General features: G+C 33.2%; 1 protein-coding gene across 1 annotated transcript in view; it reads left to right on the plus strand.

Moving 5' to 3' along the window:
- Positions 1-23,701, plus strand: part of LOC127709614 (uncharacterized) — a 401,059-nt gene that overhangs the window by 212,892 nt on the left and 164,466 nt on the right. Inside the window, exons 85-94 of the mRNA XM_052215217.1 lie at positions 356-608; positions 857-1,020; positions 1,700-1,882; positions 7,454-7,703; positions 13,297-13,460; positions 14,701-14,880; positions 16,613-16,868; positions 17,296-17,459; positions 20,357-20,932; positions 21,513-21,677. Coding sequence (XP_052071177.1) covers positions 356-608; positions 857-1,020; positions 1,700-1,882; positions 7,454-7,703; positions 13,297-13,460; positions 14,701-14,880; positions 16,613-16,868; positions 17,296-17,459; positions 20,357-20,932; positions 21,513-21,677 — 2,355 coding nt within the window. The remainder of the gene's footprint in view (positions 1-355; positions 609-856; positions 1,021-1,699; positions 1,883-7,453; positions 7,704-13,296; positions 13,461-14,700; positions 14,881-16,612; positions 16,869-17,295; positions 17,460-20,356; positions 20,933-21,512; positions 21,678-23,701) is intronic.

The raw sequence follows: 23,701 nt of genomic DNA on the forward strand, positions 1-23,701 counted from the left end.
TATTTTGATTTCAACATTTACATTATCAAAATAACAAATAGGCGAGACATATCTCTGTGTTAACAGTTTATTGATTCTGATCATTTAATATCAGCATGTTGAGTAGATTTATCATTACAAACACTATCATCAAACATGATTTGCTGTTTACCGGACCAATTCTTAGGAATCAAGTATTTATATGTTTGACTTGCTCAGTATCATATTAAATATCAGTGTTTTATTTTCATCTTGTGAAACAGACTTATCATTGCCAACAATACCATCGAACATGGCATGTCGATTAACAGGCTCCTGTACAGGAATCCAGTTTTGTTTATAAATGTAATATTAGATATTTCTGTTTTATTTGCAGCTTGTGACGCAGACTTATCATTGCCAACATTACCATCAAACCTGGCATGTCAGTTACCAGACTACTGTACAGGGATCCAGTGTTGTTTATACATACCACTGCTGGATATGTCTGTAGAATTCCATGTTCAGGTTGATATCTGTAACCTTAAACTTAGCATTGGACTGGAGAACCTTGTCATCAATGAATCTTTGTCTGATTACAACTTCAATAACCAGAACAATATATCCCTAGGAAGTATGATCAAACTAAGGTAATGGACTGTCATATTTCCCTAAGTTCTAGACATTGTTTCTGTTCTTCTTTCTGTCCCTGGGTTGTTAGACTGCCTGAATGTCACAAACGTTCATAAGAAAAAATTGAGGACAGCTTTAATTTCAAAATGATTACCTATATATATTTAATTGACGCATCCTTAAATGTTTTCAGTATTTGGTTAGAAAACATACAACACAGTCAAATTTCTTCCTGATAAAGTTTATATATTTTTATAATTTTCAGTTACTCCATAGAAGATTTGGAAGCTGAAGAAAAGCTGTCTTTCAGTTTAACAATTAACTTTTGTTTTGAGAGTGATGGAGACTGTATATATAACTATGTAATATTTGATGATTATAAAATCTCTAAACAGCCATGTGATTGGACAGGAGGATTTGCAGTGCCAAGTAAGCTTTAATGTATCAGATATCACACGCTTCCATGTTATAAAATGTTTTGAAATTCAATTCTGATGGTTTAATCTTTCATTTTTTTGTAAGCTGTATTTTTTCATTTATCTATATTTTGATTTTCTTTATAAAGTTTTAATGCACAGATAAACCCTCACCAAATGTGTTAAACCAACGCCTTTCCATCTTTTTATTATTGAGGTCAAATTGGATTATAACGAGTTTTGCATAGATGTCCAGGAGTTATGACCCTTAATTCTGAACAAAAACAATGAAAATGTAAAGAAACCTCAGTTTGCCGTCATTTTGAATGCTTCTTGATTTTATTAACAAATGTAGTGCTGTGGTAGTGTACAACACAGTTTAATGTTGCCCCCAGATGTCTAATATAGTGAATTAATATCCTTAGTGTTTACCTTGCATCTCTTTTTGTTCTTTTTTAATAGCCTTATGATAAGTAGTATTGATAATTTAAGGCTGTACACAAAGTTCTGAAATTGAGGTCAAATAAATGAAATTTTCAAGCAAATAACAAAAAGATTATCAAAGAATATTCCCCTCTTAGATATTGTTTTGCATACATTTTGAATAAGCAAGTAGTAAGTAAAGGTCAAGAAAGATTGCCAAACATCCTTTAGACTAGGATTATATTATACTGGTTTTTTATTTATTACAGATTTTAAATTAAATTCCTGGCTGACAGATCATGATTTATTGCCAAATTTATCACAACTCTCTGATTTAATGGCATCAAAGCTGCTAGAAGATCTTGGTATAGCTGAATACCTACAAGAACCAAGCTGTAATCCTGTAACAGATATAGCATTCAGTAATGTACAGAGTAATGGCTGGAATTCAGGTAAAAATACTAGAGTTAATTTGAAATTCATATTACTTTGGTAAAATTTATTTCCATACAGTGACCTATAGTTGCTAACATCCACATCATTTTGACTCTGTTGGATAGTTGTCTTATTTGTAATTATAATCATATCATATCATATCTCCGTTTTTTTATATATGGCATATTTCCTAATAAAATCGCCTCTCCTTAATTCTTATCGTGAGGGTCCCATCATTCGATGGTTAGGTGCCAATTTGACGAAAATTCAGACCCAGACGTGGGATTGACTTTTAATGGGTTGGGCTGAACTTTTTATACACACACAAGTTAGTCTTGGAAGTAAGAAGTCCAGAATGGTTCCAAACATGCAAAAATACATCCACTGCAAGGGTTTTCAGAAGATCAGGACAATAAAATGACCACTCTCGGTTTGAGAATCACAGACAGTCAAACAATTGTAAAAATTCAAAAAATTTAACATGTTTGACAGCAATGGCCTTCATTAGACTATATAGCAAAGCATGATTAGGGGACATTATATACAAATAGTTCAACAAAACAGAAATTGTCTGTACTCTTCTGTAGAAGTAATTGCCCTTTAATGATGATTTTGGGAATTTTGGTAAAAACTGCAGTAGATTAAGAAAAACTATTAACAGCAAATATGATCAACAAGACAAGATCTACAGTATATCTGAAATTGTCAGATGATGCCTTGTTGGAGGACAACATTTATATTTTTGTTTAATTTTTTTGTCAAAAACTTTAGAAGATATAGAGAAACTGTACACAGCATAAGATCTACAGATAGTTAAACAAAGCAGAAATTGTCAGTCCTCTTTTTATAATAGTTGTTGCCCTTAAATGAGGATTTTTCTCCCATTTTTTGTGTTTCGGCAAAATCTATAGTAGATGAATGAAACTGTATACAGAAAAAATTGTTGCCAAGACACAATCAACAAAAAAAAGATTTAATTCATGAATTATATTCTAGTCTATAATACTGTAAATTGAGAAATTATTGCGTGCATTTATTATTGCGAATTTTGTAGAAAGGACTAAAATGCGAGATTAATTATTGCGATTTCAAAAAAATGTACATACAGTTATATGTATCAGATATAAGAATGCGAGTTCTTATTAATGCGATATTCCTTCAGTCGCATTATTCGCATTAATAAAAACCTCGCATTAATTTCTGAATTTACAGTATTGGAGAGTGGCCATTGTATGTAAAATACTAGAGGATGAGAAACATTTTTTACTCTATTGTGATTATAATAAAACACTAAGAAATGCCTTTTTTGAACACATATGTACTGAAAATAATAACTTTAATAATTTAAATGAAGAAGAAAAAATTCATTATTTACTAAATCCATCAACGCCTTAACAAACAAATAAGTTAGGATCCTTCTTGAAAAAGTCATTAGAACTGAGGGCAGGGGACTCTTAACAACTTGTTTGTTTTTATAAATTTTGATGCTGTTTTTATTGTGTTTGTTTGATATGTATGTATATATGTTTATTGTGTTAATACATGTTGGTCACAAACTGTAAAGTTTATAAGACAATAAAATATTTGATTTGATTTGTTAAAGATGCACATAGATTCAGGTTAGCGACACAGTCTCTTTAGAGCCTTTAGTTTATAAAATGCATGATTCTGGCACTTTTTAGCTCACCTAGCCTAAAAAGTGAGCTTTTCTCATCACTTGGCGTCTGTCGTCCATCGTCAAAAATCTTCTCCTCTGAAACTACTGGGCCAAATAAAACCAAATTTGGCCTAAATCATCCTTAGGGTATTTAGTTTAAAAAATGTATCCAATGACCCCGCCCATCAACCAAGATGGCCACCATGGCTAAAAATAGAACATGGGGGTCAAATGCTGGCTTATATCTCTGAAACTAAAGCATGTAGAGCAAATCTGACATGGGGTAAAAATGTTCATCAGTCAAGATTTATCTGACCTGGAATTTTCAGACGCATCAGACAACCCGTTGTTGGGTTGCTGTCCCTGAATTGGTAATTTTAAGGAAATTTTGCAGTTTTTGGTTATTATCTTGAATATTATAATAGATAGAGATAAACTGTAAACAGCAAAATTGTTCAGCAAAGTAAGATCTACAAATAAGTCAACATGACCAAAATTTTCAAGCGACCCCATAAGGAGTTATTGACTTTAAAGTCAATTTTTCACTATTTTTCTTAAATTTTTGTAATCTTTTACAAAAATCTTCTCCTCTGAAACTACTGGGCCAAATTAAACCAAACTTGGCCTTAATCATCCTTAGGGTATCTTGTTTAAAAAATGTTTCCTATGACCCTGCCTATCAACCAAGATGGCCGCCATGGCTAAAAATAGAACATAGGGGTTTACTATAGAATATGGGAAAATTGTAAAAAAACAATTTCAAATGGTCACAATTTGAAAACTAATTTAAATAATGATAAGGGGTCTTCAGTAACTATTGTAAGACTACAATGGGATGACCTGCTTTTAATTTTACTAATGGGCCAAATTAAACCAAACTTGGTCTCAATCAATATTGGGGTATCTAATACTATTTGTTATGATTTTAACCTTATTTTACATGATTTCCAAAACCACAGTAGATACAGGTGAGCAACACAGGCTCTTGAGAGCCTCTAGTTTATTTTGTAGAGAAATAATAGACGATTACATGTACCTGCAAGACCTTTTTTATGTAGAAATAACTGACACATATAAACTCATTTATTTGCTACTTGAAAGGAAATTTAAATACCAAGATTTTTATTAATTTTTAATTGGTTGGGCTAAACTTTTTGTAACACTTGTCAGGGTTGTTGATTTTCAAATGTCTGTATTCTTTACCCTTGAAAATATATGTTCACAATATTTGTCATTGGAGGAACTTTCTGACAGACTAAGAAGTGTTCTGAGCCAGGACAGATTCCTGATATTACTGCTCTGAAACATCATTCAGTCCTTCTAACTTGGATGACAATTAGCTTAATTCTACCTGGTTTTAAATATATTTTCAGCTTTCCTTAGTGCTGTTTTGCTCAAATTGTTTATTATGTATTATGTCACCTTGATTCTACCTGTACTTAAGTGAATTGATTTTTACACCTGTACTTTTCAGCTTGCCCAAGTGCTGTATTAGGAAAGTTGCTTGATGATGTTGTATGTCATTTTTGTCGAGCCTGTGACTTTTGTCGCAAAAGCGAGACATAGCGATCATAAGATAGTATCCAGAAGTAAATTTTGTAAAAAAAAAAAAATCCTGTTTATCTGTATTTGTCGAGCCTGCGACTTTTGTCGCAAAAGCGAGACATAGCTATCCTACATTCCGTCAGCGGCGTTGGTGGCGGCCTCGGCGGCAGCGGCGGCGGCAACATCCACAAATATTCATTCTGTGGTTAAAGTTTTTCAAATTTTAATAACTTTCTTAAACTTTCCTAGATTTGTACCAAACTTGGACAGAAGCTTGTTTATAATAAGATAGTATCCAGAAGAAAATTTCGTGAAAAGAAAATCCTGTTTATCCGTATTTCACTCATATATGGACTTAGTTTTTCTTCCAGTTAACATAACATTCACTCTGTGGTTAAAGTTTTTCAAATTTTAATAACTTTCTTTAACTATCCTGAATTTGTACCACACTTGGACAGAAGCTTGTTTGTGATCATTAGATAGTATTCAAAAGTAAATTCTGTTAAAAAAAAAAGTCCTGTTTATCCTTATTTTATTTATAAATGGACTTAGTTTTTCTGCCAGTTAACATTACATTCACTCTGTGGTTAAAGCTTTCAAAATTTTAATAACTTTCTTAAACTATCCTGGATTTGTACCAAACTTGGACAGAAGCTTGTTTATGATCAAAAGCTAGCATATAGAAGGAAATTTTGTAAAACTTTATTTCCTGTTTTTCCGTATATTACTTATAAATGGACTTAGTTTTATTCCAGTTAACATTACATACAGTCTGCAGTTAAAGTTTTTAAAACATTTATTAGATTATAAACTTTCTTGGATTTTTACCAAACTTAAACAGAACTTCTTACAATCAAAAGATAGTATCTAGCGGAAAATTTTTAATAATTTTTTCTCCATTTTAGTTGAGCCTGCGACTAACAGCAAAAGTAGGCGAGACACTGGGTTCTGCAGAACCCTTACGAATTTTTCTTATAAATGGACTTAATTTTTCTGCCAGTTAACATTACATTCACTCTGTGGTTAAAGTTTTTAAAATTTTAATAACTTTCTTAAACTATCCTCGATTTCTACCAAACTTGGACAGAAGCTTGTTTATGATCATAAGATAGTATCCAGAAGTATAAATTTTGTAAAAAAAAATCCTGTTTATCCATATTTTATTTATAAATGGACTTAGTTTTTCTGCCAGTTAACATTACATTCACTCTGTGGTTAAGGTTTTAAAAATTTTAATAACATTCTTAAACTATCCTGGAATTTTTACCAAACTTGGACAGAAGCTTGTTTATGATCAAAAGCTAGTATCTAGAAGGGAATTTTGTAAAAATTTATTTCCTGTTTTTCCGTATATTACTGTTATATAAATGGACTTAGTTTTTCTTCCAGTTAACTTTACATACAGTCTGCAGTTAAAGTTTTTAAAACATTTTTTAGATTCATAAACCATCCTGGATTTTTACCAATTTGGATAGAAGCTTCTATCAATCAAAAGATAGTATCTAGAGGAAAATTTTTAATAATTTTTTTCCCATTTTTGTTGAGCCTGCGACTAACAGCAAAAGTAGGCGAGACACTGGGTTCCGCAGAACCCTTACGAATTTTTATTCTACCTGTAATAAAGAGAATTGTTTTATACCAGTACTTTTCAGCTTGCCAAGCGCTGTATTAGCAAAGTTGCCTTATGATGTAGTTATAAAGTGAATTGTTTTATACCTATTCTTTTTAGCTTGCCCAAGTGCTGTATTAGCAAAGTTGCCTTATGATGTAGTTATAAAGTGAATTGTTTTATACCTATTCTTTTTAGCTTGCCCAAGTGCTGTATTAGCAAAGTTGCCTTATGATGTAGTTATAAAGTGAATTGTTTTATACCAGTTCTTTTCAGCTTGCCAAACTGCTGTATTAGCAAAGTTGCCTTATGATGTACGTATGTCATCGTGATTCTACCTGTACTAAAATGAATTGTTTTATACCTGTATTTTTCAGCTTGCCCAAGTGCTGTATTACCTAACTTGCCTGATGATGTAGTATGTCACCTTGATTCTACCTGTACCTGAGTTAATTGTTTTATACCTGTCTTTTTCAGCTTGCCCAAGTGCTGTATTACCTAACTTGCCTGATGATGTAGTATGTCACCTTGATTCTACCTGTACCTGAGTTAATTGTTTTATACCTGTCTTTTTCAGCTTGTCCAAGTGCTGTATTACCTAACTTGCCTGATGATGTAGTATGTCATCTTGATTCTACCTGTACCTGAGTTAATTGTTTTATACCTGTCTTTTTCAGCTTGTCCAAGTGCTGTATTACCTAACTTGCGTGATGATGTAGTATGTCACCTTGATTCTACCTGTACCTGAGTTAATTGTTTTATACCTGTATTTTTCAGCTTGCCCAAGTGCTGTATTACCTGACTTAGCTGATGATGTAGTATGTCACCTTGATTCTACCTGTACATCTGTTACCTGTTGTGCACATGTAGGCCTGATCAACAGAAACATAAATTTCTTCCAAACTGTAGATCCATGTAACCAAATATTTAGCCTTGGTATTGAGAAATACCAGTTTGAATTTTCTCTGTATGAGACAGACTTTAATCTGCAGAAACAATTTCATATTGGACGTGTTTTAGAAATAGAGTAAGTTGAATTTAATTTTTGTCATGTTGATATGAATATTGAGAAGTAAGTGTTACTATTCCAATGACATATACAAACATGCAGGTTTTGGTTGATAATGCTAAACTCAAAACAGAAATGGGTTTTTTGCTGTTTTAGTTATTTTATGATAATTTACTTATTAGGAGTACTGGAGGTATGATCCTTGCAGGGTCAAACCAAAGATGTTAATATTGATATTTCCTGCTTTTCATGAAAAACTATTACATTTAGAATTAGGAGCAAAAACCAGGTTGATGTGTTGGGTGGATGTTATTCAACCACCAATCAATCAGAAATGCCTTGCTGGACATTATAGTATTACACATTTGAATATTGTTTTGACCAAGTATTTTAAGTCTCTGATTGTTTAGATGTACAGCACAAAATAAGACCAGTTAAAATGTTGTAGTTAGAATGGTATGTACCAATGCAAATGCTTTGTAATTTAAGGAATTCAAAAAAGCATTGAGATCTTCTGATGGTAAGAAAGGATCTTCAATTATTTTCTTTTCTGATGTTCATTTTGATTAGGTTGTAATAATGAAGAAGTATATTTGATCACATTTTTGTCTTGCCTGCAAAAAAGTCAAAGTATGCAACACATAGGGATTACTATCTGGTGGCAGCAGTGTAAACTATTTGTATAAAGCTTTTTAATTCAGAGGGTTAGATGACCTGGATGCTTCATACCTTGTATGCAGATACCTTATGTTACAAAGTTTCGGACTGCCATATGTCCATTGTCCTTGACCTCATTTTCATGGTTCAGTGACTGCTTGAAAAAACAATTATTGTTTTTTTGTCATGTTAATATCTCACTTATTATGAGTAATAAGACAACTATATTTGGTATATGGGTTGCAAGCAACATCTACATGTCCGTCAGACAGTTTTCACCTAATCTTGACCTCATTTCATGGATCAGTTATCAAGGTTAAAGTTACGTGATTAGGTTCATTTCTCAGATACTATAAGCAGTAGGTCAACTATATATGTGTATAGCATGATTGTAAGGGGTACATGTCAGTCTGGCAAGTTTCATCTGAACTTGACCTTATTTTCATGGTTTATTGGTCAATGTTAAGTTTTTGTGTTTTAGTTTGCTTTTCAATAATTATATGATACTGTGAAAGTACTTTGTTGGTGGGTATCAATTTTCGTGGTTTGAGCAAAAGAAGAAAATAATCGAGTGATGAATTTGAAGCCATCACAAATGAATTTTTTATATGATTTTTTTTTTTGAGGAGATAAAATGAACACTTCATCATCGCACATCATCACCAGAAGTCTAACTTTTCATAATTTTATATGAGAATTAAAAGGTTAAAAGTCGTACAGTTTGATTTTTTGTCGAGCCTGCGACTTTTGTTGCAGAAAGCTCAACATAGGGATATTGATCCGGCAGCGGCTTTAACTAACTTCTTAAAAGCTTTATATTTTAGAAGATGGAAGACCTGGATGCTTCCTACTTTGCATATAGATGCCTTATGTTACGAAGTTTCTGTCTGTCACATGTCCATTGTCCTTGACCTCATTTTCATGGTTCAGTGACTACTTGAAAAAAAAAGTTAAGATTTTTTGTAATGTTAATTTCTCTCTTATTATAAGTAATAGGATAACTATATTTGGTATGTGCGTACCTTGCAAGGTCCTCATGCCTGTCAGACAGTTTTCACTTGACCTCCACCTCATTTCATAGATCAGTGAACAAGGTTAAGTTTTCGTGGTCAAGTCCATATCTCAGTATATTTGGTGTATGGAAGGATTGTAAGGTGTACATGTCCAACACGCAGGTGTCATTTGGCCTTGACCTCATTTTCATGGTTCAGTGGTTATAGTTAAGTTTTTGTGTTTTGGTCTGTTTTTCTTATACTGTATGCAATAGGTCTACTTTATTTGGTGTATGGAATGATTGTAAGGTGTACAATGTCCAACTGGCAGGTGTCATCTGACCTTGACCTCCTTTTCATGGTTCAGTGGTCAAAGTTAAGTTTTTGTGTTTTGGTCTGTTTTTCTTATACTGTATGCAATAGGTCTACTTTGTTTGGTGTATGGAATGATTATAAGGTGTACAATGTCCAACTGGCAGGTGTCATCTGACCTTGACCTCATTTTCTTGGTTCAGTGGTCAAAGTTTAGTTTTTGAGTTTTGGTCTTTTTTTCTAATACTATATGCAATAGGTCAACTGTATTTGGTGTATGGAAATATTTTATGATGCACATGCCAGTCTCGCAGGCTTTATTTGACCTTTACCTCATTTCATGGTTAAGTTTGTTTCTTAGATACTGTAAGCAATAGGTCAACTACTGTAAATTCAGAAATTATTGCGTGCTTTTATTATTGCGATTTTGTCATTTGAGACTAAAATGCGATTTTAATCTTTGCGATATTGAGAAAAATCCTGTTTAATTCATATAAAAAATTTCAAAATGCGAGTTTAAATTATTGCGATTATAATCCCATCGCATTTTTCGCAATAATAAAAACATCGCAATAATTTCTGAATTTACAGTATATTTAATGCATAGGTTCATTGTAAGGTGTACATGTCTGCCTGGCATGGTTCATCTGACCTTGACCTCATTTTCATGGTTCATTGGTCAATGTTTAATTTTCTTGGTTGATCTGTTTCTTAGAAACTATAAGCAATAGGTCAACTTTATTTAGTGTATGAATGATTGTAAGGTTGATAGATATAGGAAGATGTGGTATGAGTGCCAATGAGACAACTCTCCATCCAAGTTACAATTTATAAAAGTAAACCATTATAGGTCAAGATACGGCATTCAACACGGAGCATTGGCTCACACCAAACAGCAAGCTATAAAAGGCCCAAAAAAATTACTAGTGTAAAACCATTCAAACTGAAAAACCAATGGTCTAATCTATATAAAAAGGAGAAACGAGAAACACGTATGAACTACATAAACAGACGACAACTATATGTAATCAGATTCCTGACTTAGGACAGGTGCAAACATTTGCAGTGGGATTAAACGTTTTAATGGTACCAAACCTTCTCCCTTTTCTGAAACAATAGTATAACATCACAACATAGAAAAATTGAAGTAAAGCTTTATATTTAGGACTATCAACATAATATCAATGGTTAGTAAAGAAAGCGAGACATTTCAGTGTGTGCACTCTTGTTTAAAGATTAAATTGGTAAAATCTGTCTGAAGATGTACATGTATATATAGTTCATAAAACTTTTGCTGATATTCGATGTACAATGTATTCTCTTGATTATATGCCTGTATCCATGAAGTCAAGCCTACATGGAGATCTTTGCAAGTCTTGATTTGGACAACAGTTGTTATATTTCATTGGACACTTAAATTAGTGGATAAAGCCATCATCGAAAACCATGAAAACTGGTATCCCACGAATAAGATTACTTTCACAGTATAAGCAATAGGTCAACTATATTTGTTGTATGGAATGATTGTAAGGTGACCATGTCTGTCTGGCAGGTATCATTTGTCCTTAACCTCATTTTCATGGTTCATTGGTCAATGTTAAGTTTTTTGTGTTTTGATCTGTTTTCCAAATACTATAAGCTGTAGGTAAACTATATTTGGTGTATGGATGATTGTAAGGTGTACATGTCTGTCTGGCAGGTATAATCTGACCTTGACCTCTTTGTCGTGGATCTTTAAAAATGTTAAGTTTATGTGATACTTGTAGTTAAATCTTTATCTTTGAGTCTTTCAACATAAAATCAATGGTCAGTAAAGCAGGCGAGACATTTAAGCATGTGCACTCTTGTTTCATTGCTGCTATAAAGATCATATACATGGAAGTAGTTACACAGTCTCTTTAATTGATTTTTATATGGCTTACAGCTATAAGATTAGTGATATAACTGGAGAGAGAGTTTACTATATGGATCTTAATATAAAAGTTTGTTTTATCTGTTTATGTGTTACAGCTATAAGATCAGTGATATGACTAGAGAGAGAGTTTACTATATGGATCTCAGTATAAAAGTCTGTTTTATCTTTTTATGTGTTACAGTTATAAGATCAGTGATATGGGTGGAGAGAGAGTTTACTATATGGATCTCAGTATAAATGTTTGTTTTATCTTTGTATGTGTTACAGCTATAAGATCAGTGATATGAATAGAGAGAGAGTTTACTATGTGGACCTGAGTATAAAAGTCTGTTATATCTTTTTATGTGTTACAGCTATAAGATCAGTGATATGTCTGGAGAAAGAGTTTACTATATGGAATCTCAGTATAAAATAAAAGGCAACAGTAGTATACCGCTGTTCGAAACTCATAAATCGATAGAGATAAAAACAAATCTGGGTTACAAACTAAAACTGAGGGAAATGCATCAAATATAAGAGGAGAACAATGCCACAACAAAAACACAACATTAAAATGTAACACACACAGAAATGAACTATAATATAACAATGGCCATTTTCCTGAATTGGTACAGGACATTTTAAGAATAAAAATGGTGGGTTGAACCTGGTTTTGTGGCATGCCAAACCTCCCGCTTTTATGGCAACGTCAAACACAACACCAAAACAACAACATCACATGACAGGACCACAATACAAATAAATAGGAGAACATATAGTCTGTTTTATCTTTTTTATGTGTTACAGCTATAAGATCAGTGATATAACTGGAGAAAGAGTTTACTATATGGACCTTAGTATAAAAGTCTGTTTTATCTGTTTATGTGTTACAGCTATAAAATCAGTGATATGAGTGGAGAAAGAGTTTACTATATGGATCTCAGTATAAAAGTCTGTTTATCTTTTTATGTGTTACAGCTATAAGATCAGTGATATAACTGGAGAAAGAGTTTACTATATGGACCTGAGTATAAAAGTCTGTTTTATCTGTTTATGTGTTACAGCTATAAAATCAGTGATATGAGTGGAGAGAGAGTTTACTATATGGATATCAGTATAAAAGTCTGTTTATCTTTTTATGTGTTACAGCTATAAAATCAGTGATATGAGTGGAGAAAGAGTTTACTATATGGACCTGAGTATAAAAGTCTGTTTTATCTGTTTATGTGTTACAGCTATAAAATCAGTGATATGAGTGGAGAGAGAGTTTACTATATGGATATCAGTATAAAAGTCTGTTTATCTTTTTATGTGTTACAGCTATAAAATCAGTGATATGAGTGGAGAAAGAGTTTACTATATGGATCTCAGTATAAAAGTTTGTTTTATCTGTTTATGTGTTACAGCTATAAGATCAGTTATATGTCTGGAGAGAGAGTTTACTATATGGATCTCAGTATAAAAGTTTGTTTTATCTGTTTATGTGTTACAGCTATAAGATCAGTGATATCGATATGGCTGGAGAGAGAGTTTACTATAGCGATCTCAGTATAAAAGTTTGTTTTATCTGTTTATGTGTTACAGCTATATGATCAGTGATATGGATGGAAAAAGAGTTTACTATATGGATCTCAGTATAAAAGTCTGTTTTATCTTTTTATGTGTTACAGCTATAAGATCAGTGATATTTGTGTAGAAAGAGTTTACCCTATTGATCTCAGTGTAAAAGTTTGTTTTATTTTTTTATGTGTTACAGCTATAAGATCAGTGATATGGGTGGAGAAAGAGTTTACTATATGGATCTCAGTATAAAAGTTTGTTTTAATGATGAAGGACCTTGTCTGATACAAGCCAATATCTTCTCCAAAACAAAGCTGCCAAAAATACAGTGTAGTTGGCAGAACGGTTTCTTTGATCCAGGTAAGACCAAATAAATAATGACAGCTACTACAGTTAGAAATAAGTGTCATATTATTGTACTGATACTCTAAAAGTGGGGGCTATATTGCAATAGCCTTGTCTGTCTGTTTGTTAGTTCATTTGTTTGTCTGTCTGTTAGCCCAACAAATAATTTCAGCACACTTTACTTAGAAACTACTGAATAGAGTGAGGGGGGTTATTTAAAAGTAGCTCAACAGTGATGAGTTGTAATGTGTGTGCGCTTGTCGAACTGTCAGACACCTTCTTCCTTTTTTCTGGTATTTAAACTATGAGTGGGGGTAGGCTAAGCATGATGACATGTTGTTTTGTTCATATCTTTTAACTCATCAATTAGAATAATTATCCTATAGAGGAACACAGATCTGCTAACTTTCCTGATTTGTTGGGAAATTCCCCCATGAGAGCTGGGTCAAAATGCATAATTTATTTCCCATAGGCGACAATGGTAGCCTTTTCTTCCATTCCTCTGTCCATATCATAAACTTGGATTTGTATGATGGCTCGTTTCGAAGCTGAGACATTTTCACACATGTGGTTTAATTTTCGGGGTACAAAGTGAGATTAAATTTTTCACAAATTGGGCAACCCCAAGAGGCTCCTTGTGATGCCACTTCAGCAAGTGAAAAGTCCTTATTTTCACACAGTTAAACTCTCTGGAAATGCAGTTCTGTACAGACAATTAATAACTCCAAAGTTTTTACATCTTTATTGTACAGTCTTCTGCTCTTCAAAAAAGCAAAAATGGTTATGCTCAGTCAATTACTAATAATAGCATCATGTCCAATCTCATTGCATACAGGTTTTTTTATTTCTATTTATAGTTGAGTTCCTCACTCTGAGGCGCATTAGGGATATTGACCCAGCTGTTGACCTGACCTTTGAAAACTTCCATTCTATACAATGAATGCCTGAAAACAAGCATGCAAAGGAGTTAAAATTTCATTTAAGTGCATAAACATACTCATTCAGAACCATAGTTTATTACTTTACAACACTTAAGGCATGTATTAGAGATACATTAGGTGCTCTAGATATCTTACTCTTAAATCCTCCATGGAGATCATGAGACATTAGCAGGTGTGAGAACAACCTTTTGATATATTTGGGTTGAACAGAGAATTATCTGGTTTTGTGGATAATAATTACTCTAATGCTATAAACCAATTCATACTTTACTGTTTCCTTTTATCAATCTTCTTGTTTTTATTCATTTTTTCAGACTGGTCCTTATCAAACTGGTACAAACAGACAGGTTTCCAGTCTAATGTTACCTTAACTAGAGATAGAGTCTCTCAGCTAATGTCAGACCTTGGACTGTCAAAGTTCCTGTTTGACAATAAATGTGATTATACAGACCAAGAATCTGTCTTTGTTAATGCTTATCAAGGATGGACTTCTGGTAAGTCATATCTTTAAGACTTTTTATTTTGTAAATTATAACCTGTAAAAACATATTTTTACTTAAATACCTAGTCAGAACTTTTTATGAGAAATACCTTTAACAATTATTATCTTAACAGTAACCTGGATTCTACATTTATATTTCAATTTTACTGATAGTATAGTAGCGTTTCTTTACTCACCTGATTAACTAACATGTTACCCAGATTCTACCTGTTTATTTTCAGATTGTCCTGACAGTAAGATAAAGTTTCTTAACTTACCTGACTACCTTACCTGTTACCTGGATTCAACCTATTTGTTTTCTGGTTGTCCTGACAGTAAGATGGAGTAACCTGACTAACTTGACAACCTTACCTGTTATTTGGATTCTACCTGTTTATTTTCAGATCGTTCTGACAGTAAGGGAAAGTTACATGACTACCTTAACTGTTACCTGGATTCTACCTGTTTATTTTCAGACTGTCCTGACAGTAAGATAGAGTTACCTGACTTACCTGACTGCCTTACCTGTTACATGAATTCTACCTGTTTATTTTTCAGATTGTTCTGACATTAAGATAGAATTGTCTAAATTACCTGACTACCTTACCTGTTCCTGAATTTTACCTGTTAATTTTCAGATTGTCCTGACAGTAAGATAGAGTTACCTGACTTACCTGACTGCCTAACCTGTTACATGAATTCTACCTGTTTATTTTTCAGATTGTTCTGACATTAAGATAGAATTGCCTGAATTACCTGACTACCTTACCTGTTACCTGGTTTCTACCTGTTTATTTTTCAGATTGTCCTGACAGAAAGATAGAGTTACCTGACTTACCTGACTGCCTAACCTGTTACATGAATTCTACCTGTTTATTTTTCAGATTGTTCTGACATTAAGATAGAATTGCCTGAATTACCTGACTACCTTACCTGTTACCTGGATTCTACTTGTTTATTTTTAGATCGTTCGGACAGTAAGATAAAGTTACCTTACTCACCTGACTACCTTAACTATTACCTGGATTCTATTTGTTTATTTTCAGACTCATACCTGCCAACATTTCAAAATGGCCATGGGGGTTTTATGTGCAAAATGGCTCTTATAGTCCTACAAAACCTTTAAAGGGGCCTTCAAATTTATTGGAATGTTGTTAATTTGCTTCTTCATACTTTAACAAACCTACAGCCATTGTTAATTGATTGTTTTGTTTTAAATTGTGGACAAAATTGCTCTTTCAAAATTTCCATTTGGGAACTTCCATGGGGGAAATCTCCCGCAAATAGTGACAGTTGGCAGGTATGCAGACTGTCCTGACAGTGAGATAGAGTTACCTGACTTACCTGACTACTTGACTGTCCCTCTGGTATCTATCGTCCCTCTTTTACCTGTTACCTGGATTCTACCTGTTTATTTTCAGATTGTCCTGACAGTAAGATAGAGTTACCTGACCTACCTGAATACCTTACCTGTTACCTGGATTCTACCTGTTTATTTTCAGATTGTCCAGACAGTAAGATAGAGTTACCTGACTTACCTGAATACCTTACCTGTTACCTGGATTCTACCTGTTTATTTTCAGATTGTCCAGACAGTAGGATAGAGTTACCTGACTTACCAGAATACCTTATCGTTTACCTGGATTCTACCTGTTTATTTTCAGATTGTCCTGACAGTAAGATAGAGTTACCTGACCTACCTGAATACCTTACCTGTTACCTTGATTCTACCTGTTTATTTGCAGATTGTCCTGACAGTAAGATAGAGTTACCTGACCTACCTGATTATCTCACCTGTTACCTGGATTCTACTTGTATAGGTATACAGTGTTGTTGGGATGTAGACTTTATCAGTAGATCGTTCCACAGTCACCTGACTGTAGATACTTGTAGCTACATATTAAAGTTTGGAGTAGAAAAGTTGGAATTTGAAGTAACTTTAGATGATTATGAGTGGGGTGAATGGAAACAGTTTGATTTATATGGAGTTATAAATGTTAGGTAAGATAATTATGATTGAAAGGACACAGTTGGATTTTTTTATTAGGTGATGCTAATAATATACAAGTAAAAGTTCAAAACTGAGTTAGGTGTCAATTTATAATTTGTAAAATTTTATGTACAACAATAAACTGTGGATTTATTTATTTTCATTGATACCAATTATTCGTAGTTTGAGTTACAACGACATTTATCATTTATATACCATTTTATGGTTTTGCCAAAACCTGCTTACAAGCCTATAGAAAACTCTTAGTTGGATAGTTAAAGTAAAATTGGTGGTTTACTTTTACACTCAAATTCCTCAAAAAAATGGTATCCCACAAATAATAATGAATCCACAGTATTTCATAAATTAAACAAATTTGTCAAAAAAGAGATAAGTTAAAAAAGCATTGATAAATTTACATTTTACACATTATTTTAGGTATATGATTGATGATTTACCAGCACAACACATGTACTTATTCTCCATGACACTGAGTCTGTGCTGGGAGTCAGATGGACTAGACTGTGATCACCAGGTTATATTTAATAATGTACTGCTACCCAAACCTAACTGTAACTGGAATAAACCTTATAATATCCCAGGTAAGATACAAAGTAACTTAGTCTCCATGACAGTGAGTCTGTGTTGGGAGTCAGATGGAATAGACTGTGATCACCATGTTATATTTAATAATGCACTGCTACCCAAACCTAACTGTAACTGGAACAAACCTTATAATATCCCAGGTAAGATACACAGTAACTTATTCTCCATGACAGTGAGTCTGTGTTGGGAGTCAGATGGACAAGACTGTGATCAACATGTTATATTTAATAATGTACTGCTACCCAAACCTAACTGTAACTGGAACAAACCATATAATATCCCAGGTAAGATACAAAGTAACTTATTCTCCATGACACTGAGTCTGCGTTGGGAGTCAGATGGACTAGACTGTGATCACCGTGTTATATTTAATAGTGTACTGCTACCCAAACCTAACTGTAACTGGAATAAACCTTATAATATCCCAGGTAAGATACACAGTAACTTAGTCTCCATGACACTGAGTCTGCGTTGGGAGTCAGATGGACTAGACTGTGATCACCGTGTTATATTTAATAGTGTACTGCTACCCAAACCTAACTGTAACTGGAATAAACATTATAATATCCCAGGTAAGATACAAAGTAACTTATTCTCCATGACACTGAGTCTGCGTTGGGAGTCAGATGGACTAGACTGTGATCACCGTGTTATATTTAATAGTGTACTGCTACCCAAACCTAACTAACTGGAACAAACATTATAATATCCCAGGTAAGATACAAAGTAGCTTATTCGCCATGACTCTTGAGTCTGTGTTGGGAGTCAGATGGATAAGGCTGTGATCACCATGATATATCTAATAATGCACTGCTACTCAAACCTAACTGTAACTGGAATAAACCTTTAAATATCCAAGGTAAGGTAAAAAGTAACTTCTTGTGAGAACACATGATATTTTTTAACTCACCTGGCTAAAAGGGCCACATGATCTTTTGCAAAAGCTAGGCTTAATCATTATCTTCAGTCATTCCTAATCTTTTCACATTTTCATCTTTATCTCTGAAATTGATTAGCGAATTTTAAGCAAACTTTGCAGGAATAATGTATGACATGCAAATGTCTTTTGGTTATTTGAGTTTTGGGTTGCTGTCACATTGACATCTCCTAAAAGGGAATATTTCTACAAACATTACTGATTTGGTTCCAATAGGATGAATGCATGGATACTATAAAAAATCTTTTATTCTTATTTAAAATTTTGTACAAAAAAAAAATGTGTTTAGAAAGCTAAGGGGTGTAATGCTTTGACAAACTCTACAAGCTGTCATCATTAAATGGTAATTATTTGCAAGCAAGGCTTCATTGGTAGCACTTAATTGCCATTGAAATCCTAAGGAAAATCACATTGTTTTCTTGTTTACTGAAACTACAAGACCATTTTCACCAAATTCTGTAGGAACAATGTATGGAAGGCCATTAACTAAGGATTTCTTTTTTTTTTTAACTGAATTAAACACAGGACAACAAAAGAAAAATCTTTGAATCTGATTGGCAACATATTGTTTTGAATTAACTCCACAGAGAACAATAGCTATTGTATTTATTAAATGAGATAGTTCCTTTTTAAAAATTTAAATCCCCAGGTAAACAGCAACTGATTCTGGGGAAGGTTTTATTGCCTTAGCATACATATGCCTGTATATATGATTATCCTTTATTTGTAAAATTTGATAAATAAACGAGGTTGCCGGAGACATTTTTTTTAAATATCTGTATCGGGAAAGGTGTTGAGGTAATTGATGATTGGAATATCCTGTACAAATGATCTGTATTCATGAAGTGTTGATTGGCTCTCAAACAGTAATGCATAGGTGGCATATAGTTCTCATTGAAATAATATTTTTTTAATTCTTCTTCTCTTACTGCTGGCATAATTTTAACCAAACTTAGAAGCAATGGTGCATGGAAAGTTTTCTACTAATGTTATGATCGGATATGAAACATGACGGCCAGGTGACTGATGAAAGCAATGGCATCAGAAGCAAAATTAGTCAGAAGTTATATTATTTTAAGCAACTCGAGGGTTAATTTTCAGTCTTCTATGAACCTATGGTTAATTTGTTATGTCTTTAATGAACACCTTTTTTTAGTGGATAACCTTTCACAATACAAATTGGCAAGAACACTTTTCAAGTTGTAGTTTGAATTCACATCTTAAAATTGATTGAGCAAAATATTCAGCATATTTTTAGAGAAATCTTGTTGGTATATAGCATGTGAAGTATAATAACAATATTATCAAGATTTCTTTCTGTTTATAAGAATTTTAATAAATCAAAAGCCTAGTTATCATATGATATGCATAGTAATAATTTTCTAATAGTTTTAAGAAATAAATTATGGCAGTCTGTGGATTGTTGGAAATATTTCCATATGTTGGCCATTTACTCATACAATTGATTCCCTAACTAACAGATAAATTAGAATATATAATTTGTGTTCCTATTGAATAGTGGAATATATTTTTTACCAGATTTCTAAAGGAAAATATCGGTAATTAATTTGGTAGGGAACGGCGGTCTGGGTGGGGATATTCGGCTGCCAAACAGTGTCCGTGCAATAACTTGAAAACGCTTTGACGAAATCTTTTCAAATTTAGATATGTTGTTTCCTGTGACTAAATAAAGGTCAAGTTCGATTTTCGCTTTTATCGTTATTGAGTTGTAGACCTTTAAGTAGTGAAAAATGATACTTAGATTGATTTTGGCCTTTCCATTTCTGAACCCTTCAAAAATTCATTTATTTTTTTTACTTTATCTTCTGTGGGGGTCAATATTTGCAAATATCATTTTCATGCAGGAAAACCCGCTTTACTGTCAATCTGACAACCTCTTGTTATTTTATAATATAATTTCTAATCTTGATGAAACATTTGGGAATTTTTTTACAGGTTGTAAGACCATTTTACCAGCAGATATTGTTTTTGTGGTTGATGAATCTGGTAGTGTTGGAGATGGTAATTTTAATGATACAATGGATGCCATTGCAGATACCATAGATACATTGGTCATTCGTGAAGACTTGATCCGTGTCGGCATGACCTTATTTGAAGGGACTGGAACATCAAGGACATTGTTTGATCTGAACAGTAGTTATAATAAATCTGAAATAAGATCATGGCTTTCATCAACTGTCTATCAGAAGGGAGCTACCACGGATATTGCTGATGCATTCCAATTTAGTTGTGAAGAAATGTTTCAGATGACAAAAGGGGAGAGAACCAATGCTCAGAACTATCTTGTATTACTTACTGATGGAAAATCAGACAGGAACAAAGCCATAGATAAAGCAGATTTATGTAGCAGTAAAAATATCAGAGTTATAACTGTAGGGATAGGATCTGGCATTGATGTTTATCTTCTCAATACAACAGCATATCAACCAGATCATTTCATCAATACAGAATACAGTGAACTAAATACAACTTTACCTGAACTTGTTATTAAGTCTGTGGACTGTAGTAAGGGTAAGAACTGGTTACTAGATTATTGTCTGAACTGGTTACTAGATTTTTGTCTAAATCTTTTACTAAATCTGTGCACTGAAGTAAGGGTTAGAATTATCAACTCTTTCAACAATCAGTGAAGACTTACACTGTGATTTAGTCTTACTGACCATATGAGGTAATGATGTAGCTGCTTATAGTATACAGATTTCTAACAGAAAATTGAAAGACATCTTGTGGTATCACCCAACATAAGAAAAAGGAGTTACCTAACATATAATGTAAGGCTATTTTGAATTTTGATGTATAAACTTCCTATTTTATCACATTGCCTAAAACTTAGTATAGTTCTTTGCAAGAGATAATGATAGTACTTGTACTCAAATTTAAGAAAATGTAAAGGTAGGCTTGTTTTTGAGATACAAGCATATGAAAAATTTTTGGCAAAAAATGTCTCTGAAAATATTTTCTTGTAAGTAAATACCTCACAGCCTTCTTTTTTTCAGCAATATAAAACTAAGAGAATGACACCTGAAAATGTGTTATAAGACAAATTGCAAAATCAAGATACCATGTAAATTCCTTTTTTTTATATTTATAGATTTCTCCTTGGCTGAGTTTGTGTCTGATAGTGGATTATCTACCCTTGACAGTTTTGCTGTGTCAAAGTTAATGGATTATCTAGGTGTATCTGAATACCTACTGTTGCAACAGTGTGACGTGACAAAGCAACCATTTAACTTGTCTGCGAATGGATGGACTGTTGGTTTGTATAAGTAAAAATAAAGTTATTATATATTAAGAAAAACATTAAACTTTTGAATAAGAATAGATTCCGATAGCTATAATATTTAGAGCAAACATTCATATTGAACGATGCAAAAGTAATGATGCTTGCATGATTTAGAATAGTTTCCAAAATCCTTCCCAATGAATTTAAACACATAACATGCAAATAACCAATACTTAGTTTTTAAATATTTTTGACTTAAAATTTAAACAAAAAGTAGAGAACTTATACTTATCCTATACTATACTATACCATACTATACTATACCATACTATACCATACTATACCATACTATACTATACTAGACTATTACTATACTATTATATTACTATTATTACTATACTATACTAATAAAATTTAAACAAAAAGTAGAGAACTTATACTTATACTATACCATACCATACTATACTATACTATACTATACTATTATTATACTATTATTAAGTCTCCCAAACGAAGTTTGGGAAGACTTATTGGTTTTGCTCAGTTCTTATTATTATTATTATCATTATTCTTCTTCTTCTTCTTCTTCTTCTTCCGCCGCTTTTAAATTTGAACTTGTCCGCACCCGTTCTCCAAAACCGCTTGTCAGATTAACTTAGGGTTTCACAAAATGTTAGACTAACATGTCTAGTGGTGCAATCAGGGTTTTGTTTGTGCATTGGGGTTTATAAAGGGGTACTTTGAGGGGCAAAAAGAAATGAGGGTTTTACTATAGAATCCTATGGGATTTTATTTTTTTTAATTTTCAAATGATTATAAATTGAAAACCGTTTGTGATAGACACAATCTTTTTACTTGAAAATGTTCTAAATGATAAAGCACATTAAATGAAATACAGGGTTAGTCCCCAGGGGTCACCCCCACCCCCTGCCATTTAAGAAAGTTCTAATATCTTGTAAGTGGTCAAGATCCCCACCCCTAAACCATATATATATTCTTGTTTGTCATGCTAAGATAGTTTGAATGATATACAGGGTTAGTCCCCAGGGGTCATCCCGACCCCCTGCCATTTGAGAAAGGTCTAATATCTTGTAAATGGTCGAGATCCCCACCCCCAAACCATATATATTCTGGTTTGTCATGATAAAGCGCATCAATTGAAATACAAGGTTAGTCCCCAGGGGTCACCCCCACCCCCTGCCATTTAAGAAAGTTCTAATATCTTTTAAGTGGTCAAGATCCCCACCCCTAAACCATATATATTCTGGTTTGTCATGCGAAAATGGTTTGAATGATATACAGGGTTAGTCCCCAGGGGTCTTCCCGACCCCCTGCCATTTGAGAAAGTTCTAATATCTTGTAAATGGTCGAGATCCCCACCCCTAAACCATATATATTCTGGTTTGTCATGATAAAACACATCAAATGAAATACAGGGTTAGTCCCCAGGGGTCACCCTACCCCCTGCCATTTAAGAAAGTTCTAATATCTTGTAAGTGGTCAAGATCCCCACCCCTAAACCATATATTCCTGTTTGTCATGTCTCGAACATTTGAATGACGTATAGGGTCAGTCCCCAGGGGTTCCCCCCCACCCCCAATGTTCTAGTATCTTGTAAATGGTTGAGATCCCCATCTCTAAACCATATATATTTTGATTTGTCATGCCAAGATGATTTGAATGATATACAGGGTTAGTCCCCAGGCATCATTAATGCATATAACTTTACTGGACCAAACCAATTTTCACTGGACTTTGCCCAATGTCAGGCAACCCTTGGAATTATGAATTATGGGAGCTTCGTTTGGGAGACTTTGTAACAGCATCCTGTTACAATCATTTCTTGTTTTACTATTATTACTATACTATACTAATAAAATTTAAACAAAAAATAGAGAACTTATACTTATACTATACCATACTATACTATACTAATTTTTTTGGCCCTTTATAGCTTGCTGTTAGGTGTGAGCTAAGGCTCCGTGTTGAAAACCATACTTTGACCTATAATGGTTTATACTTTTATAAATTTTGACTTGGATGGAGAGTTGTCTCAT

The sequence above is a fragment of the Mytilus californianus genome, unplaced genomic scaffold (assembly GCF_021869535.1).
Source record: "Mytilus californianus isolate M0D057914Y unplaced genomic scaffold, xbMytCali1.0.p SCAF_7, whole genome shotgun sequence".
NCBI classification, from domain to species: Eukaryota; Metazoa; Mollusca; class Bivalvia; order Mytilida; family Mytilidae; genus Mytilus; species Mytilus californianus.